General features: G+C 39.0%; 1 protein-coding gene across 5 annotated transcripts in view; it reads left to right on the top strand.

Annotated features, from left to right (window-relative positions):
• traf3ip1 (TNF receptor-associated factor 3 interacting protein 1) overlaps positions 1-26,426 on the top strand; it is a 32,798-nt gene extending 6,372 nt beyond the window's left edge. For 4 of the 5 annotated variants that reach the window (XM_079667317.1, XM_079667315.1, XM_079667319.1 and 1 more), the window contains 14 exons: positions 1,439-1,600; positions 2,174-2,302; positions 2,948-3,349; positions 4,024-4,095; positions 4,566-4,589; positions 5,068-5,143; positions 6,239-6,259; positions 7,682-7,760; positions 8,483-8,569; positions 14,752-14,887; positions 15,418-15,454; positions 15,584-15,660; positions 23,209-23,426; positions 23,844-26,426. In XM_079667317.1, coding sequence (XP_079523443.1) covers positions 1,439-1,600; positions 2,174-2,302; positions 2,948-3,349; positions 4,024-4,095; positions 4,566-4,589; positions 5,068-5,143; positions 6,239-6,259; positions 7,682-7,760; positions 8,483-8,569; positions 14,752-14,887; positions 15,418-15,454; positions 15,584-15,660; positions 23,209-23,426; positions 23,844-24,009 — 1,686 coding nt within the window. In that variant the 3' untranslated portion in view covers positions 24,010-26,426. Of the gene's footprint in view, positions 1-1,438; positions 1,601-2,173; positions 2,309-2,947; positions 3,350-4,023; positions 4,096-4,565; positions 4,590-5,067; positions 5,144-6,238; positions 6,260-7,681; positions 7,761-8,482; positions 8,570-14,751; positions 14,888-15,417; positions 15,455-15,583; positions 15,661-23,208; positions 23,427-23,843 lie in introns of all 5 variants that reach the window. The other variant, XM_079667316.1, reaches the window with a different exon arrangement.
• Positions 26,427-27,678: the final 1,252 nt, after the last annotated feature.

Raw genomic sequence — 27,678 nt, 5'->3', positions numbered from 1 at the left:
ACTCAGCTGCTCTATGCAGCAACACACACAAACACACAGAGGAGATGGCGGAGAGAACACGCTCCGAGGTGTGGTTAAACTTTACCCGTCTCGATGCTCGTTACCTAAAGTGCAATAAGAGTTTAGCATGTAAGGGCGGTAACACGAGCAATTTGTCTAAACATTTAGCAAAAGTGCACCACATTCAGACGGAGAAATGCACCGGGTTCGACTGTCTTTCTAGTAGCTCTGTATCCCCATCCACGAGTAACGTTTCCACGTCAGGTGTTATGTATGCTAGCAGCAACACACAGAGTTAACTCAATTATACAAAAATGGGTTAATGATTAGAGGTAAGTGAGTTATTTATTTTGTTAAAGTTTCAGCTATTCTGTTTACAATTCAGTTATCACATTATTTAATACGATTTGTTAAAACGTTGTTTCTTTTGATGTGAAATATTATGTATTTAATTTAAATAAAAAGCAATGTTAGTTTTGTTCACAATTTGTTTAGTCAGTTTAACCTTTTTTTTTCTCCAAAAGAACCGATAAAAGTACCGTTAAAAGACCGGATCGATAAGCGGTATCAATAAAAGTAGTAGTACCGTTAAAACCTTAACGTTACCCATCCCTAAGTGTAAGTAACTTTTATATGGAGTCGAGAGAGAAAGATTTTTGCAGAATTCCAAGGGGACAGGCGATGCAAGAAATGCTTTTGCAACTATTCTTGCTTACTGATTCGGATTAAATATAAACACTTTCTTGTCTTGCTACAAGAAGGTTTTTCCAACCTGTTGCTAATCGTACATGTACACATATTCTGAACCACCTACGGTACTTAAGTTGACCGGGGCTCAAATTGACAAACTGTGCATAAAGCGGACCGCTGATGTGAATGCGAACTTCCAAAAGAAAAAGAGCAGATTTGGTGACATACCTCCCTTGTGACTTAAACTCAAATGGTCAGGGTCATTTATCTCAAATAGGGTCAGCTTTATTAACGTGCATACAATAAATACATAATTGAAGCAATAAATAAATAATTGAAGCATTTTGCCTTACAAAATTCAAAATTGCTAGAGTTTATGTTCAGAGAGCTTATATTGAGTGCAGAGAAACAGTTTGGTAAGGCAAAACAAATTAGTAATTTAATCAAAATTGCAATATGGGTTGTGGAGCTGCAGAGCAATCCGGGCCTACAACTCATATGCTATAAACTGGTACAGATCCTCATAAAAAAGACCCCACCATGATCTTTTTAGTATATTTAAGATTAACACATCTCTAGGTAAATTATATCTTTAAAAAAAAAAAGTAAAGCACTGGGGAAGAAAGGGAGAAATCAGAGTGAAGCACATATTTGAACTCTTTAAGGATATGCACATATCAAGGGTTTAATCTTTCCTTTACTTTGACATACTGTACCTGTTCATATCCACATCCTTTTCTCTTTCCAGGATAAGGACTCTAAGATAGATTTCCTCCAGAAAGCGATAGATGTCGTGATGCTGGTGAGCGGAGAGCCCCTGGCGGCAAAGCCAGCGCGCATCGTGGCCGGCCACGAGCCCGAGAAAACCAATGAGTTCCTGCAGGCCTTAGCCAAGTGCTGCACCAACAAGGTCTGTGCACTCGGTAGAATACACACACAAACACACATATACACACTAATGAAGATAGAAACGGTGAATTAAAAGGGCTAAAATATCCCATGGTCATTCTGGAGAAACTAACATCGTAATGGCTATCCTGTAAGAGAAGGTTCAGGGTGTGCTACATTAAAAGTATTTGACTCCTGGGAATATTGTCTATCCTCTTCAGGGAGAACTTGGACATATCCTAATTGAACCCTGGAGATAAAAGAGTATTAACAGATGAGCCGGTGCCTGAGGGATATTTGTTTGTTCTTTAAACAATATTTTAATTTCACATGTCAAATGTATGTACTCCTCTTAGATCTAAAGCTACATTTTAAATATTTTATTTGTATTTCTGTGGTCACAATTGTAGTAAAGAAAGGGTTACAGGTTTTTCAAATGTTTTTGAACAACAGTTATTACAACCTGAGAAATACACAAGATTGCACATTTAGCTCTTAAAGTAGCTACATTTTTTTTGTTTTTAAATATTCAACCAACTGTAAGTATTGATATGTTCTGTGTTAAAATGAATGGTTTTCCCTACTTGATTGACAGTTGTCCAGTGACGATGCAGTGAAGCGAGTGCTTGCAGGAGAAAAGGTGGACATAAAGACCAAAGCCGGCACCTCCAGGTCCCAGGACAAGGAGAACAGGGAGGGACGGGAACGCCATCCAGACAGAGAGGCGAGGGTCCTCTTCAGTCAGAGAATGCCATTTTGTTTGGCATTTGATGCTTGTGGTGATGTTTTCAGATGAAGCATTAATCACCCTAAACAAATCCTGAACAAAATCCTCAATTTGAACAAAGTGATTAATTGGAAAAAACACATTAATTAATTAAATGTCTTTCCAGTTTCATTAGATTACAGCAAGGTTAATACATTTGTTTTGAACAAATATTTAATGAAGCAGAATCATTTGTAAGATGAAGACATGTTGTTGTTATTGGCAATATTTATATTTTGCATATATCACACAAGTCAGAAACAACACTTTGCAGCCACCACTTGAATCCAACAAAAAATTGTATAATGCTAATAATATTAGCTTAGCATAAACTGTCCAGAAATACAGATCCAAACAAAACAAATACACAGGAAACAAATTAATTGTTTTGTTAACAGACAAACTGTTTGTTTCTATATTAGGAATTCAACATCGCTAAATCCTATATTTGATGTGAAATGTTCTGTCTTTGTTAGCATCTATCCTGTCGTAGTTTCAATTAGATAATTCAATTAAGATTTGTTTTTGTATCACTATGCAGCTGTGGATTGCACTTTTCATTAAATCCTCTAATCAACTACTTGTTGACTTTTGCAATTGCAGGAGAAGAAAACGATCACAGAGCGCAGCGGGAGCCGAGAGCAGAAGGACCCGGACCAGCCCAAAGAGCAGGAGAGACGCAGGGACGGGGACAGGGAGCGCTCCGACAAACACCAACGCACTGAGCAGGACCAACACGCCAAGGACAAGAGCCGGGACCGGGAGAGAGACAAGGAGAAAGATAAAGGACGAGTCAAAGAAAGGGACAGGGACAAGGAGAAGGAAAGGGATAAGGACAGGGAGAGGGACAGAGAAAGAGGGAAAGACAAGGAGAGAGACAAAGGCCGAGAAAAGGCGAGAGACAGGGATTCACGCGGGGACCGGGAACGAGACAAGGAGAAGCGAAGAGACAGAGACAAAGAGCGGGAAGAGAGAAACAGAAGCGGAGAGAGCGGCAACAGCAAGGTGGGCTTTGAACTGCACATCTTCTTTATTTTGTATTTACCGTATTTATTTACAAAACGACATAGCTTTCATACATTTCACAACTAACTAACTGGATCAGGTGCATACAACAAGACAGAAATAAACAAATGGAAAAACAAACAACACATTCATATATAAAATAAATAGTAATAGAGTAAATTCATAAAACGGCGAGTGCTTTTTGTGTAAATCATATTCTTATATTTTACAGATTTATTTTGCCTTCAGATTTTTATCAGCTTTTACATAAAGTTCAAACTCATTACGAAATACACAACATTTACAAAGAATAACAATATTGTTAACAAAATGTCTGATATGTGTGTAATGTGCATCTGTTGAGCGCTTTGAGCTCTGGAAATGCGCTATGATAAATCTAAGGAATTATTATTATTATTAAAAGTCATTCCATAAATGATGTCCTTTTGAAAAATGTTTTGCACTCAAAAATCCTTTGGTTAAATCTATTCTAATTCTAATTTAGAATATATACATTTAAGAAAAATGTGCTGATTTGTTACAGCATCATCAAAGATCAATACATAGAGCTTTGGTTATTGAAATATATCACAGCTGATAATAAAATCTCTTCACTTGGATCTTAAATGTTAGCAATTGCATTATTTACATCCTGTGTATTCATTTTGACCTAGTCCAGAGTATCAGAGGAGCCACAGCAGAAACCCGTCCCTGAGCCCAGCAAAGCAGCCAAACCTGTGCCACTGGTGAGTTTTCTGTTTGGTATACATTTCACACATGATATCAAGTCTATCATTTCATGTTGTCATCTTCAATCATAGTGTGGCAGTCTCGTTTTGTGTATATTATTAACTCAACCAATGAAAACAAATTAAGAGTTGGTCACATGTTCAAATAAACATCATATGCAGTTTGTAAAAAGTTTAAATGTCCTTTTTCATGTTGTGCCTCTGATTTTTGCAAGGACCCCGAACCAGTTGACGAGGTATTCAATATACTGTACAAGCAGTAGAAAAATAGAGCTATGCAGTTTATTGCATTGTGTTGCTAAAATGTAGTGATAATTGCAATGGTTTTTGGGTGGCTTCTTAGCTTAGCGCACATTTTGGCAATAATGTGTAGGAGACATGTGAAAGGTTTTTCCTTTCCTTATCTGTGTACCGTAATTGATCAATGCAACTGTGCACATTATAATACTGTGTGTTTCCCTGTGCAGCCTGCAGAAGCAGTTGAGAACCAGGTAAGAACTTACTCTAAAAATCACAATTTGCTATATTGCCGGCTCTGCTTTGTTGCTATTTTAAGTCTATTGTTATTGTTTTTGTTATTACATTTCAATAGTTGTGTATTTTTACTATGACACTTAAGGACATGTTTATTTGTAATATTTCAATGTATCCAGCATGTTTGGCTATTTTAAGTAGGTTCTTACTGTTTTTCCATTTCATTTCAATATGTTGTTATTGTACTGTGTTTATGCAGCATGTTTGGCTTGGATTGGATTCGTATTATTATGTATTTATTTTTCATGAAGAGGTCTGTCTGTATTCATAGTTTAATTGGTCTATACTGAGAGGAGAACATGATTTTGGCATCACCAAATCCTCCAAATAGATAATGAGTGATGTGTTTCTTTTCTGTGGTTATGGTCCTAAGTTATATCTTTTATGGTCCTAAAGTTTTATCTTTCTCCTGCTTGTCTTTTCCTCCTCTTACAGTCTGGCAGTCCAGCTAGAATACCTCGGCCTTCATCTGCCAAAGGGCAGAGGAGGAGACCCAAAATTGGAGGTCAAGGTAACCCCCTTCCAACTCTTTACTCCCCCAGCACCCTATTTGAATCACCAATGAGGCATATCTCACATAGTTACACAGATATAATAACATCACTAATCATTGACAGAAGGGCTCTTTAGAATGTTCAAATAGATTTCACAGTTGACCGCTTCCTATTGGCTCTCCACCTGTCTAATACAATCACTGACTAGTTTCCTTAGTGGGAGGTAGGAGTGACTAATCCAGATTACTGTTGGCAGAAGCAATAAAAGCTTCATAGAACAGACATTAAAGTCCTTATCTTACATTAAAAACTTTTTTTGGCAGTTGATTTCTGGGGGGTGTATGCAACAGATAGTCAATGTATGTTTCTTTATTTCATACTGAATAATATGTAAAAAAAGGAAAAATATTAGGTCCAATAAAAAAACTTTGCTTCTGGAAGCAGGCCATTTCGTGACGTCACGTGTGGTTCCCGGCTGCCGCTGTCTGGCTCCCTGCTGCCGTCCGGATCGCACAAATCGCTCCCATTTCTCCCGTAAAACCTTCTCTTTCGGGAACAAATGAACGGTAAAACCATCCCGATTGGTGTTGCTACACCCGCCAACGACACACCTCTTCACCATGATCCGGAAAAAACAAGACAAACTCGGAGATAAACACTGATACACAAAGTTGACATGCGGCTATACCAGCAATGCTACACTGTGTGATGCTGGGACGGGCTGAACTCACCAGGATTCGCGGAACCACACGTGACGTCACGACACAGCACCAAGCAGCGGCAAGTTTGAATCCAGACTTTTCTGGATACCTCTGAATTTGACCCATTTTCCCGATATTAACAAGTGATTTACAGCAAATAGGAAACGATATTCGATCTATATCACGTGTTACTGGAATAAGACCCAACAAGTTAATGCATTTTGAAACAGTTCTATGATCTTTCAGCTACAGTAAATTACGCAAGATAAGGACTTTAAGAACAACTTTTCAAGAGAAACACTATCAGTTTGTGATGTGTTTATCACACCTGCATGTCACATTACTCTATAATGATAGTTGTATTAGAAAGAAAACTAACAACGTGCCTTGTGTTTCCCTGCTCTCTGACAGATGAATCTGACAGTGAAGGAGGTAATTGTTCTTTAATCATCTCCCTTGTGCAGTTGCATACACTAAAAGAATATAAAGGTTTATACAATTCAAACATCATTTTGTATGTGGAAATGCTGTTATTATGATCGGAGGGCTTGTGCACTTGATCTGAAATGCATTTTGATGACTGCTGCGGGGTAGGTTTTAATAATGAAGGAGAATATTAAAAGTGATCTCTGGCGTAAATGAACTAAATAATCCATATTTGTTTGATTATGAACTAAGCAATCTATTAACTCAGTACTGAGTGACTCACTCAGTGATTTAGCAACATTCTTTTGTTCAACTGTTTGAGCAAGTCAGTCAAGTTTATGTGTAAACCCAATATCGTAACAACTCCTCAGGGCGTTTACAGGCTTGCGGTTCCAGACCCAGCCCGAACACTCCAGAAAGACAAGTATAACTTGTCATAGAAACCTTTAGCACAGAAAGGAAAAGGGAAGACATCTTTGTAGGTCTGCTCAATTAATCGTATGTTAATCGCGATTACGATTATGGCTTGCAACGATTATGAAAACAATGTAATCGCAATAAACCGATTATTTTTTTATTATTATATATATATATATTTTTTTTTCAGTTGAATTATACTCAAAGTTCAGGGTAATGAACTGTTAAAAACATACTGTTCACATTTTTTTTCTCCAATGAATGGATGTTTTTGTTCAAAGTCAATGAATAATTGCATTTAATAATCACAATTACAATTATTGACCCAAATAAACGAGATTATAATTTTTGCCATAATCGAGCAGCCCTACATCTTTGGATACAATTCCCCTCCTCACAGTCAGCTGCCCAAATGAATAGTTGTCGTAGGCGGGTAAAGCACCTGTTTCATTCAAGTTAAAGGGGACAGTCACTCCAAAATACACACGTTTCTCTTCCTTGTAGTACCTGTAGTTTTGCTGTGAGTTGCCACAAGTGTTGGAGATATTGTACGTAGATATGACAGACTTCTCTACAATATAATAGAACCAGATGGCACTCAGCTTTTTTAAACACATGAGAAACTCAACAGCAATTTTCTTTTTACTGAACTCCCCCTGCCAAAGGTATCCCAGCAAAGAAGGACATGTGCATCTTCTTAGCTAGCTAATGTGAAATCTCAGCCAAGAAGGACACAATTCATCTTTACATCTCAAGAGCATTAGCCTCTGGTCAGAGTAGATGCACGCTTCGGCTGACAGTTGTACTTTGGTAGAAAGAAAATAGTTCCTGCATGAAAGTGCTCACACTAAGTCTGTTGATTATCTGGAGAAATCTTGATTTCTGGAAAGACGCATTGCTGTTGAGTTTCTTAATTGCATGTTTTTATAACTCTGAGCACCTCAAGTCGAGTCTAATTCTTTGCTACATTAAGCAAATCTCACCACAAGTTATTGGTCTTCTTTTTCACAGATGGAGAGGCTCTGTTAGTCCAGAGAACTGCCCCCCTTGAAAATGGAGACACTACAGTTCCATCAGACGTGGCCTCCAGGTCTGTACAGACAACGCTGAACTTACTTACTTACACAGACATAACTCATCACTTACTAAAAACACAGCTCCCGTTAACTGTTTGTCTCATATCTCACTCGTTAAAAGGCTCTTTCATTTATGTCAAAGATGTACATAAACCAGGCTAGATCAAATATGAGGAAGCCTTTTTTAAATAATACATTTATAAAGCACATGGTGTTTTTTTGAGAATTCTGACATGTTAATTCAGTTATTGGATCATTTCTGATGTTGTGTCTTCAGGTTGTTTTTGCATTGCATTTTATTGCTTTGTTGATTTAAGTTCAAGGGTAGTTTTGAAACTTTTGTTGCTGGCCCCGATCCAGGATCAGTTCCAGTAGATCACACATTTGAATATTTTGGATGATTGTAAATGTTCTGTTGTCTAACTGACTAATCAGTGACGAATGATTGCCTGGCAGTAGTTTTACAGTTAGTAATGCTGTGAACGTTTATTGTTCCAAGCAACAATTATCATTCTGGAATCTGAATCGGTCAGATTAGCCGTCACAGAATTTATGTTTGGCAAATAACAGGGAGATGTTAACAGAGGATTTGGCTGGAATAGAAAACAAGAAAAAAAAACATTGTTTAAACAAAATGAAACTGACTTGTTTAAGTGCAAACATATTTAACTCCAAAACAGTTAGTTGAACCTGTCATTCCAGTAATGTGTGTAATCCTTTCCATCAACGGCAACAGGAGAATACCTCGGCCCAGCAGCGCCCGCCCCGCCCCGCCCCGAGTCAAGAAACAGGAGAGTTACTCTGAAGTGAACCCAGCTGAGAGGTGACTGCATCACAAATACTCGCTTATGTCACAAGTCTCATTTCAAAATCCTCCTGTTCGATGTGGGTTCACATGTTGCCTTTTCTGGTAGAAAAGCCGTATCACCGCTGTCGTCTGACTGACTACCATTGCACCCTTGGATTTTATCATCTGTTTTGCTACTATATATCTGTTAAAATTCTTGCCAGGGTTCGTACGGTCATTGAAAACCTCGAAAAGTCATGGAAATTCAAAATGAAAATTCCAGGCCCTGGAAAAGTTATGGAAAACAATTTTTTTCCCAAAGTTTTGGAAAAGTCATGGAAATGTAACTAAAGTTGCGTCAAATATAACTTACATTTAACCTAATCGCCTAAATAATCTGCGGTCGTGAGCCTTTATGTGCCATCATGACACGCATGATGTTATTTTTTAATATATGAAGCATGAGCTGTATGCTTGAGTCTTCCTGCCTGTCGGCTGAACTCTGTTGCTCCGCAATGAGGGTCTAACTCCAGCAGCTACATTACCTACGGTGCGTTCGTTAACAGTAACTGTGCGGTCCGGAGTCACTGTGGCACAGACAGGAACGGGCCGTTCAGGTGTTCAGAGCAGAGCTCCCTACAGAGCGTGATGTGAACTGAAAGGTTTTTCTGTCGCAAAATTTAAGGAATCGTTGAGCTAGCTAACTAGCATACATTGTCCCTATCTGCTAATGTTAGCTTTAGCCTTCGTTTTCTAATAGTTTTTTTTAGAGATGTCCCAATCTGATCACGTGATCGGGGATCGGAGCCGATCACGTGATTTTCAAAAGATCCGAATCGGGACAAAAAAATCGGGGATCTGATTTTTTCTTCTTCTTTTTTCTCTTCTCTTTTTATTTTTTTTTATTCAATGTTACAAAACAAAAATGACCATGTTCAAGTCTTAAAGTCATCCTGAGGCCTTAACTTTGGTTTCAAATTACACAACATCATGTATGTGTTGCTTCTTTGGGGCTTGTTTTCATAGACCTGGTTGCTTATTTCTCTCAAATCTGGCAACAGAGTGGGCAGGGCGCAGTGTCTAATTGTAGCAGTAAGCTAACGAGTACTGACAAGCTTTATTTTGTTTTGATCCAATACTGCACAACTGAACTGATCCAATGCTGCTGTGAAAAAAATAAGCTATATCCATGTTGGATAGAATATCCAATTTAAATAAAAATATAACCTTAAGGGACAACTTGAATGCTTTTTTTTCTCTTAATGCATTGCATAAAGATCGGATCGGGAAAAATCGGTATCGGCAAATTGTCAAAATCAAATGATTGGAATTGGATCGGGAGCAAAAAAAGGTGATCGGGACATCCCTAGTTTTTTTCATAGGCTATAAAAAGAGGTTGTATAAGTATATTGTACTAGAGAAAAAGTAGAAGTACTCAGATCTTGTACTTGAGTAAAAGTAGAAGTACTCAGATCTTGTACTTGATTAAAAGTAGAAGTACTCAGATCTTGTACTGGAGTAAAAGTAGAAGTACACAGGTCTTGTACTTTAGTAAAAGTAGAAGTACTCAGATATTGTACTTGAGTAAAAGTAGAAGTACTCAGATCTTGTACTGGAGTAAAAGTAGAAGTACACATATATTGTACTTGAGTAAAAATAGAAGTATTCAGATCTTGTACTTGAGTACAAGTAGAAGTACTCAGGTCTTGTACTTGAGTAAAAGTAGAAGTACTCAGATCTTGTAATTGAGTAAAAGTAGAAGTACTCAGAGTGTAGGAATACTCTGTTACAGTAAAAGTCCTGCATTCAAAATGTTCCTCAAGTAAAAGTAGAAAAGTATTATTATCAAAATATAGTTAGAGTAGCGGCAGTAAAAGTAGTGATTGTGCAGATTGGTCCATTTCAGAATGATATATATGATATGTTTTATAATGATTGATCATGAAAGTGTTCTCAAAGCTGGTAAAGGAGCAGCTAGTCTGAATGACTTTGTATACTGCAGGGTAGCTTGTGAATTTACTCCAGGTGAAACTAAAGTCTGATTTAACACTTGATTATATTTCACATCATTCATCCACATCTGTAAAGTAACTAAAGGTATTAAATACCATTTACCTCTGAACTGTAAAGGAGTAAAATAAAAAAGTAGCAAAACATTGAAATACTTAAGTTAAGTCAAAAGTATGTCAACATTTTACCTAAGTATAGTACTTGAGTTTATGAACTTGGTTACTTTACACCGCTGGCTATAAAGATAGAAAGACTAAGCCTTGCACAGAGGCATGAAAATACCTTTTCAAAATGCTCAACAGTGCTGCCAAAATTATAAACTGACTGCTACACAATTAAAATAAATGCTTTTATATACAGTGGGGCAAAAAAGTATTTAGTCAGCCACCAATTGTGCAAGTTCTCCCACTTAAAAAGATGAGAGGCCTGTAATTTTCATCCTAGGTATACCTCAACTATGAGAGACAGAATGAGAAGAAAAAAAATCCAGAAAATCACATTGTCTGATTTTTAAATAATTTATTTTCAAATTATGGTGGAAAATAAGTGTTTGGTCAAAAACAAAAGTTCATCTCAATACTTTGTTTTATACCCTTTGTTGGCAATGACAGAGGTCAAACGTTTTTCTGTAAGTCTTCACAAGGTTTTCACACACTGTTGCTGGTATTTTGGCCCATTCCTCCATGCAGATCTCCTCTAGAGCAGTGATGTTTTGGGGCTGTCGCTGGGCAACAAGGACTTTCAACTCCCTCCAAAGATTTTCTATGGGGTTGAGATCTGGAGACTGGCTAGGCCACTCCAGGACCTTGAAATGCTTCTTACGAAGCCACTCCTTCGTTGCCCAGGCGGTGTGTTTGGGATCATTGTCATGCTGAAAGACCCAGCCACGTTTCATCTTCAATGCCCTTGCTGATGGAAGGAGGTTGTCACTCAAAATCTCACGATACATGGCCCCATTCATTCTTTCCTTTACACGGATCAGTCGTCCTGGTCCCTTTGCAGAAAAACAGCCCCAAAGCATGATGTTTCCACCCCCATGGCTCACAGTAGGTATGGTGTTCTTTGGATGCAACTCAGCATTCTTTCTGCTCCAAACACGTCTAGTTGAGTTTTTACCAAAATGTTCTATTTTGGTTTCATCTGACCATATGATATTCTCCCAATCCTCTTCTGGATCATCTAAATGCTCTCTAGCAAACTTCAGATGGGCCTGGACATGTACTGGCTTAAGCAGGGGGACACGTCTGGCACTGCAGGATTTGAGTCCCTGGCGGCGTAGTGTGTTACTGATGGCAGCATTTGTTACTTTGGTCCCAGCTCTCTGCAGGTCATTGACTAGGTCCCCCCGTGTGGTTCTGGGATTTTTGCTCACCGTTCTTGTGATCATTTTGACCCCACGGGGTGAGATCTTGCGTGGAGCCCCAGATCGAGGGAGATTATCAGTGGTCTTGTATGTCTTCCATTTTCTAATAATTGCTCCCACAGTTGATTTCTTCACACCAAGCTGCTTACCTATTGCAGATTCAGTCTTCCCAGCCTGGTGCAGGTCTACAATTTTGTTTCTGGTTTCCTTTGACAGCTCTTTGGTCTTGGCCATAGTGGAGTTTGGAGTGTGACTGTTTGAGGTTGTGGACAGGTGTCTTTTATACTGATAACGAGTTCAAACAGGTGCCATTAATACAGTTAACAGGTGGAGGACAGAGGAGGCTCTTAAAGAAGAAGTTACAGGTCTGTGAGAGCCAGAAATCTTGTTTTTTCGTAGGTGACCAAATAGTTATTTTCCACCATAATTTGCAAATAAATTCTTTAAAAATTAGACAATGTGAGTTTCTGGATTTTTTTTCTTTTCTCATTCTGTCTCTCATAGTTGAGGTATACCTAGAATGAAAATTACAGGCCTCTTTTCATCTTTTTAAGTGGGAAAACTTGCACAATTGGTGGCTGACTAAATACTTTTTTGCCCCACTGTATTTCTATTAGATGTGACGCTTTAGCGTTTCTGTTATTATTAACACTGCTGCTTTAGTTGTTCCGATTGCTAAAATCCTCTATTATTCCTAATTTTAAAACCGATATTCCGTGGGGTGGGGGGGTCGGGTCGGGGGCTCGGATCCTTGTCACCTTTTTCATACCTGATGAGTTTGCATCCCTGACTACAGTTGCTTTAGCGTGTAGAAGCTAGTAAGCCTGCTATTTGATTTGTTTTAGATAGGCACTACATGTTTCATATGCTTGCTGACCTTATTTTCCTGTTCCATGTTAAAATAAACCCTTTTCATTGGTACCGCTGAGAAAGAGTAATCTTTTTCGGTCATGGAAAATTAGGTAAAGATCATAGAGAAGTCATTGAAAATCATTGGTGAAAAAGTGTATGAACCCTGTCTTGCTCTCACACTTGTCTGAATAAGCCTCAGCACTCAGTCTGACAGCTGTAGAGCGAGGAGGATTCCACATACAAAGATAAAAGTAACAACACTCTCCGGTAGCAACATAAAGGGTCCAACCGGTCTACTTGCTCCAACAAATGAACTTTCTGGTCTGTCTTTTAGTGCTCTCTCTCTTACAAAACACAGTCAAAAACAAGCTTTTCCACAAATTTAAAACTGTGCAGTCGCTGCCGCTTTTTCTGAAAAAAAATGCCACACAATAAAGGCAGTATGCTTACTGTTAGAAAAATATCATTCGTCACCGTCTTGATCTTCAATATCAGGATACATGTATTTATTATCCTTGCAAGAATGGAAGTAGTCATCACACACAGAGCTGCGTGGGACAAATAGTTCCCCGAACAGTGTCCTTCACATGCTTATAGACAAGAGAGGGAGTTTCAGTGACGAGATGGAGAATACCGGTTCAAAGCAGTATTCAATGTTTAGTTCAGATTAGCTAAGGCCTGCGTAAGCAATAAACATGACAGTCATGTGTCTATCTCCATAGAAGCTGAATCATCATGGTAATCGTTGTCACACAGCTATCATATGCCTAAAACAGTGTGTCCTGATGCTCTACTAGGTAATCATGCATCCGGTTACGCACACAGCCACGTAGGGCCTTTGTTATCATGTGCTACTCTGATATTAGAAGAGTACATTCAGTATTTTCCCAACAGTTACTGTGAGCAGCTGTGTGTCAGCTATTAATACATTTAGTTTTAGTCCTGTGTCAAATGCAAATGTAGTCTTGTCTTAGTCAGACAAATTGTTTTAGTCAATAAAAACTAATGCTGTCAAAATTATCGCGTTAACGGCAGTAATTAATTTTTTGAATTAATTGCGTTAAAATATTTAACGCATTTAAAGCATGCGCAGAATGGCCCGCCCCATACATCCCACCAGTGGCAGCACCAGGGTATGGGGTAGGCTACAGCCATACCAAGAAATGGCTTAGCCCCACCTTAGCCCCACCATGAAAAATGATGTTAAAGTAAACAAAATAAAGTCCGCTAACTCGCGCGGAGTAAATTGCACAGACAGCAGTTAGTAAGAGTGATTTCAGTAGCCACTTGTCTGGAAATATCGAAGACTAGAAACGGTTTTGAAAACTTTTGTCACGTAGTGATCGTCTTCTCAATAGAACATCTTTGATAATGTCTTCTGGCCAATCAGAATCAAGGTAAGGGCGTGGTGTTGTTGCAGGAAGTCCCGACGGAGAATACTTTTGCTGTAGTACATCTCGATATACATCGATACAACATTATGTGTTGATAGAAATCAATACGTAATGAAATAAGACCCCACAGTTTGATGATTGATAGGTGTGTGGGCTCTCTTTCATTTTAACACACAGAACAATGTTATATTAAACATACATACATAGGCCTACTGTATGGATATATCTGCCTTCTTTCATTTATCTTTCCATTCCCAAAACAATACACATAAAGAAATGGCATATTTTGGACATAGTTCGAATGGTGATTAATCATGATTAATACATTTTTAAGCTGTGATTAATCTGATTTAAAAATTGTAATCGTTTGACAGCCCTAATAAAAACATTTGATAATCTCACAGTTATGGTTTAAGGACTTGTCATTGTCTCATCTTAGTGAACATATTTATTCAAAGTTTCCCTTAATGAAATGTAAACTGGTAAAAACAGTCTTGTCCAGAATAGCAGGAGATACATATCACACACTTAATGAAGATGATGTGTGTAACTGTAATGGATGGAGCAGGTAGAACAACATGTCTTTGTCTATCTTCCAGGCTGTCCAGTGCCAAGCCCTCAGCGCCCGTCATCCTGGATGGGAAGAGGGAGTCTGAGGATGAGGAGGATGAAGATGAGCAATTTCTTGTGGAGGAGGCGATCCCCCCGCCTCCAGATGCTTCTGATATGGACGTGGTTAGTGACTTAAACAGTACATTGGATAAAAACACATTGGATTGCAGTAGACCCTCGTTAAACACAAGCTTTTTTCTCATGTTTATTTTTCTTCAATGTGTTACCTTTGCACAAAGACAGTCACAGTTGGTTTGTGTCAGTGTGTTTCTATGGTAACATCGAATTTTGAGGTTTTCTAGCTGTTGTCTCTTTGGTTGTTAACTGAGCCCAATTATGCTTTTTGGTGTTTTCTCTTACCTGTCGTTTGTTTTATATAAGTTATTACTGTATGCATGAACATGGTCTCAAAGGCCCAAAGTTCCCTCCAGAGGGACAGAAAGTCTAAGTAACACTCACACTTCTATTGGCTAGTTCTTCAACACATTGTACTTGATATGTTAAGGGGCGGGACTTCTTTAAATATGAAACCTGAAAATGAGCATAATAGGGCCCCTTTTATGAAATGACACACGTGTAGTCAAAGATGTTTGTCTGTATTTTCTGAACTTATAAAGGATGGTTACTTACTGAATTCTTCTTTTCTATTTTAGAGGTCTGCACAAGAACTCGACAGTGAAGACAAACATGGTACGAGGCTTTGTTTGTTTTTTCCCTTTTTGTTCAGCTTATGTTAAAAGATTAAATAATGCCACATTTTCTCCTGATTTTAAGGAAACACATCTTTCCTTGTTCCTCATGTTGCTTCTCTCACTGTAGGTGGCCTTGTGAAAAAGATCCTTGAGACCAAAAAAGACTATGAAGTGTCCCCATCCTCCCCCAAAGCTAAAGAACAGGTATGTGCAAATGGTGAAGTTGTTTTTTGCTTCCCCACTAGAGGGCGGTATCAGCTTAGTTTTCTTAAACTTCCCCTTATCCATGATTCAAATGTCAAACTCCTCAACTCTTCTATCAGCCATTCTTTATTCAAGCTTTTCTCTCCCGGGCAAATGTTTTCGCCGCAGTGAAGGACCCAGCGCAACACTGGTTATTATCAAAGGAAAGATATAAACAAATGGAGCGGAGAGGTGTAATTGCACCCCCTTGCAACCACAAAAATGTCCCCCGTCAGTGAGGCTGAAGGGCTAATAACCAGACAAGCGAGCCTGGCCTCCAACAGACCACACACACCATTTGTACACACATCAAGATGTCTGGAGCTAAATTAGCTTGCTTTCTATGGGTTGCACAATATCTTATCGTTGTTGTGTTTTTATTACAGACTTCTCTGTTGTGCGTACAGATTGAGAGGAAAAGCTTTTAGAGCTATCGTGTTCTGACTAATTACACTCCTTCCCTTGTGTGTGAACTGCGGTTAATCCATAACATTTTTCTTCTGTATTTTGTCCCTTAAAGTCCTCTATCAAATCTCCAATATTAAGTTTAAGTTCCATGTAAAGTTCCGTCTTTCTTCCCTCCATCTCTTTGATTTTGTGTCCATATTAGACACTATTCACCATCTTCTCCGAGGTAACGAATTCATGCTGTCTCTCTCGCATTCCCCTCCGTCAGCTTGTTAATCACCCGTAGAGAAACGGGCGTCTTTCTTCGTTATTTGGAGTGTGAATCGGTGTGAAGCTTACAGTTTGGTCTGTAGTCCACGCTGTCTGCTTTGGGTGGTCCTCTTCACTGAAGCATACTCTCCCAGCAATCCCTTTCCTCGCTGACCACCCTGACTCTGATGGATGTTTTTGCCTGCCACTCTTGCAAAAAAAAAAAAAAAAGCCCAGATCCATCTCATCCTTCTGAACTCACACCTGAAAAACTGCAAAAGCTTGGCAGAAATTTGAACGCCCAGCATTTCTCTACCCTCTTCGACACTTTTATCTGTCTGAAAACTGAGCTCTTTGTGTAACACAAGCTTGTTTCCTAATTTCCCTAATGGAGGGTCCTCAGTATCCTGTATGGTCTGCTTCTTCTAACAGGTATGTCTGCACATAAGAACTGCTCAGGCCGCCCCTCTATCATTATTGGCCTTGCCTCGTCAGCTGTATAAAGAACTATAATGACTTCCTTCCTGACATGAAAGGGTGGAGAAGGTCAGCCTAATGGAGTCGTGTTTTTTTCTTTTCTTGTAATCACGGTAAAAACATGCAGGGTTAAAAAATGTAAATATTAAGCTTCCTCATTCTATGTGGTATGACAGGTTTGAAATTTCAGCCGCCGCTATTCGGTTTCTCAAATGTTCAAAACACTGAGTCACATACCACCCCTGATTTAAGATCCGACATCATGGCCTTAAGACCGCTTTGTCTATACTTTAAAAAGCCCATGTTATAACCCTATTTTAATTTATGTTCTTTGTCATATCTAGATTAATTTAGCTATTGTTACAGCCACTGCCTAGCTGCCCCATTGCTGTCCTCATGTAAATAAAGAGGAACTCTTAAACAGTCAAGTGATTGTATTTTGCCATGTCCCACCACAGTGTGTGTGACTGAAGAATCTGCTGTATATTTATGGGGATGCCCTTCCTCATGACCCCTAGAGCTATTGTATATTATTCCAAGATAGTTCTCTTTTTTATTTAGACAGAATCTGCCCCTTGCAGCAGCTGCGTTTTCATAAGAATTTTTGTGTACTCTGTTCCCCCTCCTTTTCTTTACCCCGTCAAATTAGCCTTGATGAAGGTTTGTAATGTATAAATAAACCCTGTGGCATACAAATGGGTGGCTGTTGAGTGAGAATCACGAAGGAGAAGGGCCAGAATACTCTCTGCAGGATTGTCAAGAAAATAAATACTCCTCTCTGCAGACCTCTGTGTCTTTATAAACATCCAGCGTTTTTTGTGGAAACACAAGGAAATGGCCCTGTGGCATTACATTAGTCATATTACTTTTGTAGAGGTCATATTGATTTGTTAGAGGAATGTATGAGGACCTGAAGCACTCGCATGTGTTATCAGACTTTGACTTTCTGATCAGAAGTCATATCTTCCAACTCTTCAAAATGGCTCTCCATGAGAATGTTTAAATGATGAGCCACCTTGTTTTTAAATCACAATGTCCATTTTTAATTTCAGTTTTTCCACGGACGTTTTCTTTACTTCACCCCGTAGCCCATGGTGGTGATCTCAGTTGTCTCCCCAAGGGGCTACGTTGACCTTGCAACAACATCCTGTAACCTCGGTGGCCGTGAGCTTTTCTCCTCACCTCACTGACTCCTAGCTATTTTTATGATCTAGCCAGACCTTTCAATGGGCTTCTATGAAAAATAGCGAGGAAGCCCATAAGCAATGCCCAGAGGCATTTCTCGCTCTAGGATTCGCTCCCTGGCTCACCTCTCGGATCTTCTACAGAAACGCAAAGTTAAAACCATTGGGATGTTTGTTCAAACTGTCAGCAGTAACCAAAAGGATTGTTCCCAGAAGCTTTAAAGTTGTTGCATGTAGTATTCTATTATCCATGGGTCTTGAAAATATAATTGTTAAAGGTGGTGATGTTTCGGGTCTTCTGGATTGGGTGTATCTGTCCAATCAGTCCGCTGCTAGTTTGCATGCAACTGGACTCTTTAGTAATTGTGCTTGTGTATAACATGATGCTCAAGGACTTTGCGATGTAAAAGGAACTTAGACCAAGTTGATGCCAAAAAATTGTCAGGTCACAAAACATTGCATACTGTCCTTCCGGGGTCCATAAAAGATGCATTTAGGACACAGTTAACTCACATTTTATCAGCACATCATGGGGAAGCACCCTATTTATTCGGCAGAAGGAAAGCTTGTTAGCATTAACTGTTTGCAGCTGGTATATCCATAGAGTTGCTTTAAGGTGCAATCATGCTCTATTCAGTGAAAATGGATTGGGCAAAGGTAAACTACAATATTATTATAGGGTATTTAAACCTTATAATACAAAATAACAGTATGCAAACGACAGGGTGCATGCTTAAGTACATCTGAGATTTGTAATTGTTACTGACATCAGGATTTCTAGTATCATGACTTCCCTATTTTATATCGTCATTCACTACCAACTCTTCTCTCCCGTTAAAGGTGACCTTTCATGCAAAATGCACCTTTGTACGTCTTTTATACATGAATATGTGTCCCCGGTGTTCCAGGGAACTCACCAAGTGTCAGAAAACACAACCCTCTCTATTTTCCTCCTTAGCCAAATCTCTAAAAAAGGGGCTGCAACGGATCTGAAAAAAATAGATCCAGATTTCAACACTTTTCTACATCACAAAGAGGTGCTCCGCTTATTGGTTAACTCTCCACCTATCAGGGGAATGAGCCACGGCGAAACGAGGCATGGCTAAAAAATGATCTGTTTGGTATTTTGAAAAATAAAATGTATAAATATACCTTTATATAGGTATGGTCATACACTACATCATTTAAATATAGCATGATAGGTCTCCTTTAAGTAGATCAGTGAAGCAAAAAACTGTACCTGTCTGTTAAAAGCCACATCTTGGTGTTTGTCATGGCTCAGAAACTGAACATCCAAAGAAAAGTGAGATCTCATTTTGAACGGGAATAAATCCTGTTTCCGTTATCTTTGTGACCGTCTTGATTATAAGAAGCTGGGGATGCCAATTAAGTGAGATGAAATTCTTCTTTATTTGGTAACAACTAAAAGTTGAACTTACATTGACTCAACCTGATCGTGGGCAGAGCAGCTCGATCAAGAGGTTTGCACATTGGTCTATCGTCACCCTCTTTTGTCCAGGGTGAAGTTGATTAACGCATGAAATGAAGCTTCTCTCCTTTATGATGGAAGCTAATCTCAACTAGCGTCTAAATGATTGTTATCTCAGCTAATGATACCCTAGAGGTTTCCCCACTGCTGACAGGCTTTACGCATGCACCCCATTTTTCTTGTCAAAGGAGACTGAAGAATGTCTTCCTCTTGACTCAGAAAATCTCTAAGCAGTCCATAAATCAAATATTCGCACGCATTTCCTAATTAAGTTGATTAGGCATGTGATGAATGGGTGAATTCCACACTGCACTGTACCATGCAATATTGTGATATGTCTATGAGAATTTTGTTCTGTCAAGCACAGTTTGTTGCTAAATAAAGATTACACCTCGAGCACTTTGCCGTCAAACAACATAAATGCAAACAGGATTAAATTAATCATGTGTATTGAGTCCTAAACCTGGGAATGAGTACGCATTTAAGCACTTCCGGACTCCTTTGTCTCAAAGTCAAAGGTTATTTTTGGTAAGATGCCTAAAATAAGGTCTATGGTTAACATGAACTTACAAGATTGTTACACTTTGTTCTACGTCATAAAATATTTCCGTAAATACCTGACTCGTGAATGTTTAAAGCTTTTATGTGTCTTCAGAAGGCGGATGCTAACAAGTGACTAAATAAAACCGCTTAACATCATAACTAGGGATGCTCCGATCGTCTATTTTGGGGCCGATCGCCGGAATCAGTATCGGCCGATTCCGATCCGATCGAGTGGGCGGGGCCTATGGGGATCTTTGCTTCCACAAACAACAACCAACATAATTATTACATTCAAATGAAGTACATTATTCAAGTTTACGTTAACTTTGGATAATAACACGGGAGAAATGAGCAGAAGCGCTCTCTTTTCCTCTCTCCCCCTCTCTCCTAACAGCCTGTCAGTATCGTCTCATGTAGCTCACTGATCCAGTAATGAGTGACCCAAAAGTGAAGAATAAATATATTTATAACTAGTTAAGCTAATTCCAGAGGTAAATAAAATAGCTAAGTGTGTTAGGTCCAACTCTTAGTGTGTGTTTTGCTGAAGGATTTCTGCTTCACACATGTTGCATACCGCTATTTTATTGTCATTTTCGGACACCTTCAAATACTGCCAGACCGGTGAAGCCATTTTGGCGAGCTTGTTTGGCCGCGCACAGAGAAAAGTGTAGTGTATTTTACGTCATGCGATCGGCTCTCTTGATCTGTATTTTTAGAGAGCACCGATCGATCGGCAGACAGTGAGTATCGGCCGATATCGATCGGCGGCCGATCGATCGGAGCATTCCTAATCATAACGCCAAACGAGGTGACCGTTAGGTGTCACACATGTGAAGTTATGAGACTGTCATATTTTGAGATTAACCTGATGAACAAAATGTGAAAGTATCATAAACGTCTTTGCCACAGAGTTTATTTTCCTGCGATAATCCAAAATCCAATGGAAAAATCCCATCAGCTTATGTCGAGGAGCTCATTTCGATGCTGATTTCTGGACTGGATTACTGCACCACTATCATGTAGACATAAAAAACAATCTACCTCTCCTTCTTATTCCACCTGCTCCTTCTACGTGCAACCAGAGGCTGTCTTGGCCGTTGCCTGGGGCTTCATCACTGTCTGAGATAATGGGAAAACCTTCCTCCTCTCTCCCCTCCGACTCCTCTGCGGTCACCCCGTCTAAATATTGTTCTGTGATCCGAGTGAGAAGAAACAAAACTAGGAGCACACAGGTCTCGTAGCCCCCGACAGGGACCTCCTTAAAGCTGTGATTTATATCCACCTGGACAGAGTGCACAACGAGCAGGGGTCATGTTTTCACGCCGACATTTTTTATTTTCCAACAGAAGAAAGGAAGGGGGTGAGGGGCGGAGAAGCAAAGGGACGACAAACAGAAAGAAGCCATGGGTCCTGTCTGGACCAAACCGCAGCTAGGCAGGCCGAATGAGCCGTGGAGTGTTTGTCTAGCTGCAGGGTTCACCCCAGTGGAAAGCCACCCACCTTGTTAGGGAACCGCCGGGCCGAGGCGTTTCAACCCTCACACTCTCGAAACCACCGCAAACACGTAACAAAGCGCGCGGCTGTCAGAAATGTTGTTTTGTGTAAAGACATCATGGCAAGCAGTGGCATTTGATGTCATCCCTACAGTGTGGTCCTTTCTAGTCAAGTTTTCTAAAATTCGAATTACTCACCTTGACTTGTTTTATGAGATGGCTTGATAAGGCCACTGCTAACGTGCTAGCTATGCTAGGCACATGTGACAGATGTGTGTGTGTTGACGAGGAAGCTGTCATATAGCTTGCACACTGTCACAATTTTGATTCCGTGCTACCCCATGAAGGCAGGTGCTCCCATCTGTGTAGCATAAATTGGACCGAGAGTTGAACTTGAAAGGGGCCATAAGTGTAGTAGTTGTTACTCAATACTGTCGTAAAATAACCCCGCTGCCAAAGCCTGTTACTAAAATAAACAAGAGCGGAGAGGCTGTGTGTGTGTCCACTGTATACCTCGCGTGTGTGTGTGAGCGTGTGTGTGTGTGTGGCTTTGGGGTTGCAATACTGAGTGTTTTTGCAAATACACACACACACACACACACACACACACACACACACACACACACACACACACACTCAGAGGCCTTGCGAAGCCCAGCTGAGCAAACATCCTTGGATTTGCTCCCTAGCCAAGGGAGGTCCTTCCCTGATACCTTCCCCTCCTTTACGCCATCGAGTGTAATTTGGATATGGTGAACCCCCTCCAACCACACACCATACACAGGAGGCCTTCATCAACCAGCTCCCCCCTCACCCCAAACTTTGGCCAAGACAATTCAGCCGTACGTTTGATCTTTATATATACAGCTAGGTTGGTAGAATTCCTGCATTTTTAGCATTGAAATCCTAAACCACTAAATGCCGCCTTGCTCTGGTTCTGGGCATTTGAGACCTTTTGCTGGCAAAGGTAGAATTCCTAAAGAGGGTTTATTATGTTTTGGTCTAGGGACACACAAGTGATTTTTGTGTATGTTCATACAGCTGTTTGATTCAGCGTCTAGTTTAAACCATGCCCATTTAATGAAAACATTTGTTTCTATGCCTGCTGGTAAAATTGAATGAACTGTTCCATGTTTGCTTATTTTTCCTTTTTATTTATTTAGTTTTTTTCGTTACTTATTTGGATTCACATAATATCTATATAGCAGTTTGCACAATTAACAGTTCAATATATATACAGGGATCCAAAACACAAAACAGACAATAAATTGTAATAATAGAATAAATAAAAAAAAACTGGGTGTTTTCGGAGACAGAAAATATATTGCTTTCACTTTTTCAAAGCTTCCTCAATTTGGTTTTCCTGAAGCCTCAACTATTTAGTTTCTAAACTGAATTTTTATTTCAGTTGTATCAACTTGTTGATTAAATATTTACTTTACCTTAATTTTTTTTTCACTTTTCCACAAGCTGTATCCACATGGTTTAGAAATAATATGAAAGGACAACAAAAAAAAGATATTGCAATTATTAATAAAAGTTATAACAAAAAAGTTATAATGCTCCCTGGGATTTATTTAATGCCCATATATTTCCTTAGCTGACCGCCCCAGAAATCTCTTCCACTAATCCTCACCTATTGTTTTTCTATCATCTCCTCTTCTAGAACGTGGTGTCTGAAGCAGCGCGGAAGAAAGAGCGGGACATCGTGTCGCGTGAGATCGAGCGGCTGCGCACCTCCATCCAGACGGTGTGCCGCAGCACTCTGCCTCTGGGGAAGATCATGGACTACATACAGGAGGACATGGACGCCATGCAGGCCGAGCTGCACACCTGGAGGCGGGAGAACAAAGAGCACGCACAGGCCCTGCTGCAGGAGCAGAGGTGGGGGGGGGGGCACAAAACACTGGGAATATGATCTCAAACAAAGCTTTATACTCACTTTATCATGCTATCTTCATATTCATATAAGTGATTTAAGTAATCAGTCAAGTTTAAACTTGCATATCCTCTAAGATTATAAAGTCATACATTTGTGAGAAAATTCTGAAATCCTCTGTGATTGAATTCACAAATTTAGGAGTTAATAAAGTTTTTGTCAGTAAACCTCATCGCTTCACTTCAAATTTTGAAACTTTAATTCAAAGCATTCCTGATATTGTTAATTTCTTGATTTTAAAACCTCAGAGAATATTCAAGGTTTTAATTTTTGAATATTTCACGTCCAATTTTTCCTTTTCTTATAACATTGATGTAATGAATCATCCCTACTATGTTTGTGTGTGTTTATATCTGCTACAGAGCGACAGACAGAGCTGTGGAGCCCCTTAAGTCAGAACTAGTAGAGCTGGATCAGCTGATCAGAGAGCAGCAGGACAAGATCTGTGCTGTGAGATCCAACATACTGAAGAATGAAGATAAGATTCAGAAGATGGTGACTGGAATCAACTTCTCCTCCAGAGCCTGAAGTGAGAAACAAGGTCCACTGAGTATAAGCTCTCCTAAAAACGCACTGAAGATTAGGGACCAGCAGTGTCTCATTCAGAATAATGGTAAGACCATTTTTCTCAGAGACGATGTGGGATGGGACCAAACACTGCACTTTTAAAGTTTTGTCAGAGATGGACCAGAGAAAATCAGACACCATATGTCAGATAATAAAAGCTAAATTTGATGGCATGGTGATCTGACTATCCTCACACGTGCGGTGACAGAGCAAATAATAAAATATTTTCCTGCTTTGCACTCACACAACCACATCAGTTACGCCTTTTTTGTTATGGTGCCTTTGTGGAATGAACTAGTGCACAGTTGTTATTCAAAGGTTTTACTTCACAACAGCTACAGTGTAGTTCCCAGGCTCCTCCAACAGGGCAACATACGGTACATTATACTTAAGACATATGAAGAAAGAAACAAGAAATAGGGCAAGAAAATACTGCAGATGACTTGGAATGACAAGGAAATTAGACCAAATAAATGTAATAATGCTGGGTGAGTTCATCAAATGCCCTATATACCCCCCAAAAATGAATGAACAAATAACATGAAAGTTTGCTTGGCACTTAGCAGTCTCTGGACCTAATAAAAATAAACCCTATATTCTTGTTTTTATTTATTAACCAAGCATACAATTGGGACTTAGCCACTGCTATACAAAAGAGAGACAGTGTAATTTAAAGATTAATTCCGTGTTATGAGCTCTTTCATTTATTATTTTCCACGATCCCTAGTATTCTCGTGTCACCCTTCTTTTACTTCTAAACGTTTTGCTTCAAGCGTCCTCCCTGAAGCTACCCTTGCTAAAACAAAGATTGTATCTTCAAGTGCACCTTCAAGTCGCTTAGTGTTAGAGTTCTTATTTCTTTCACTTTTACTTATATTATTACACACCAACACACTCATTTAATGTACTTCCAGGAGACAGTAAGAATACATACATTCTCAAATAGGAAAGCCGCCATCATGGAGGTCCCTCAGTCGTATTTGTACTGTAGGATTTGCCAAACTGTTTCTTTTTTTTGATGGAGACAGTGTTTGGTCAGATCACAACCTTTTGTGTGAACGTACAACTCTTTATAACAATAATAATAATATTTTACTAGCTGCTTTTGTGACTTTAAGAAACATGCTTTACATATGTAGCTAAATAAAAAACAAGCAATACTAGGCTAAATATTGCAGTAGGTCAGATGGTAAGAAACCACTGTCCCAGTTATTTTTTAATTAAAATTCCAACATCGATAGCAGATTAGTCATGATTTCTTCCAAAGTGGCATACCTCACTTCCAATACAAATGCAGTAACCTTATTAAAGTAATAGCACCAATATGATTGTACATTGCTGTTATTACTTGCACAAGTGCAGCTCTGTAAGATTTACTGCATATATAGTGTTTACACACAAAAAAAACATTATGAATGTAATCTTTTATTTTTAATAATGTTTTTTATAATGCACTCTCTTTTCTGCACAAAGCTCAAACATCTTCCCAAACTCTGGTTTCGACTTCCAGCATAACAATGGATTACCAATAGGATAGATGGCAAATCTGAAAAAAATTAAACTACATTGTTTCTGTGTGTTGCTATTAATTTAACTAATCTTATATTAGTTATTCACTAGGAGAATTCCAAAGTTAAAATCTACCTTCATTTAGTCTGATTGTATTCTGTTTTCATATCAGTATTTATTTAGTCAATAATATACTGTACCAACAGAATGCCCTTTGAGGCAAGTGAGAACAAAATAGTCCAATCTATTTTTCAATCTTTTTTAGGACTGAAAAGTAGTTTTAAAAAGCTGTCAACTTTACTTTTTTATCTGTGCAAACAGTTGGAATCAACAAGTGTTTGTTTTTGTAATAACAAGGTACATTTACCTTACAGAATTGCTACCTAAGAAAACAACATGACTAATATATGATCATTTGCTTACACACAATTGTTTCTAGAGTGCCGACAGAAATCTGAACTTTTAGAAAAATAATCCTGACAAAAAAGTAATCAGCTACCTATTTTTCCACCCACCTCTTCCACAGAAGAAGAAAGCCACCTGAGGTTATTTTTTAGGGACTTAGAGAATAGAGCTATTTAAATCGTACTCAAAATATTGTCAACCAGAATTTTTCGTTTGTCACTTGCCTTTCAGGGCCTCCATACATCAAAAGTCAAATATAAAGATATCACAAAGTTGTTGAAAAGTCAAAACCTGCGTGTCTATATGTCTTGTATTAAAAGGCAATGTAGACTGTAAGTACTTGTATCATATCCTCTGTTTCTCTTAATAACTGTACATTATGTATATGTGGAGATTGTATCATAGTTCAAAATATTATATAATTTTGTAGTGGAGTGAAATAAATGGTTACATTGCAATAAATATTTGTCTGCTCTTCTTGCTTATATGAGTCATTGTAGGCTACAGTGACTGCACAAGAGTTTTAAAGAAAGGCTCAAAATCAAGTTGTTCTTATAATGCAAATTTAATGAGGGGTCTTTTTTGCTGGAGCTACATTATAAATGATAAATGACTGGTTTGTGATTATGACGAGTTCATGTGAAGTCCTTGTGGCGTCTGGCACGGCCGAGTCACACTCAAAGGGACTGATTTCTTTTGAAGCCCAGTCCAACATGACATCTGAAACATTTCCCTTTCTTTTTAAGACCCTTCAGAAACATTAGCAGTAACTTTTTCTCTGGAAAGCCGAGAAACAGCTGCAACACACACAAAGCGTATTAGCAAACCCCTATAACAACTATTAAGCTAGATTTGGACAGATCATTTGTGACGCCAGTTGGAGATTTAGCTGAAGGCCTCTAGCAGAAGGCATGGACAAAAGATGTTGGCCTCAGTCTCAACAGGTGGATTAAGATAAGACGACGCACCGAACCGTCCATCCAATGTCCATCTGCGTTTCCCTTAAACTGTGGGCTAATACAAAGAAGAAGTGACTGACTTTATTAAAAAAAGGCTCAGTTGATTCTTGCCTTTTGAATTTCACAATTGATCACGCTGCAAATGATTGACAACACCTTCCACTTTTGTTGTTTTTCTGATGTTAGTTTCAATCACTTCTGCAACACATGGCCAGGGTCAGAAGATCTTCTCGAAATTCTACAAAAATTAAATTACTATGAAATGTTTATTTTTCTCGGTGTTGCAAACATTGGGATACATTTGGGGCTCTATTATGCTCATTTTCAGATTTCATATTTGCATGTCTTGCCTCTACTCTGACATGGTTCCATGCTTTAATGTTCATCAATGAAACAGCCATTTATTTACTTCACTGGAAGTCTGTGCAGCTTGTCCACTTTTGCAGACACGTGGCACTTCTGACCTCTATGTATTTTTAGAGCACCATTTGAAGGTTCATCTGTCACCAAGCAACATAAATCCATGGCTGCATGCCTCCCTGGTGTGCGTTACCCACCCTAAAAAAATTGACTCCCCACAATTGAACAGCGAAAAAGATGGATTGAACAACATGTTAGGCCTACATTGTGCAGGTAGCCAGATTTATTAGAGAATAATACTTTGTGTGAACAGGATTTACATTATACACAAGCTGTAGAGGTTAATTCATTGCAAGTCCTTTCGCTTTTTGGTACTGCCCTTTGACCTTTTAAAGTG

The sequence above is a fragment of the Notothenia rossii genome, assembly GCF_949606895.1.
Source record: "Notothenia rossii genome assembly, chromosome: 2".
Taxonomy (NCBI): domain Eukaryota; kingdom Metazoa; phylum Chordata; class Actinopteri; order Perciformes; family Nototheniidae; genus Notothenia; species Notothenia rossii.
This window is presented reverse-complemented; position numbering and strand designations above follow the sequence as displayed.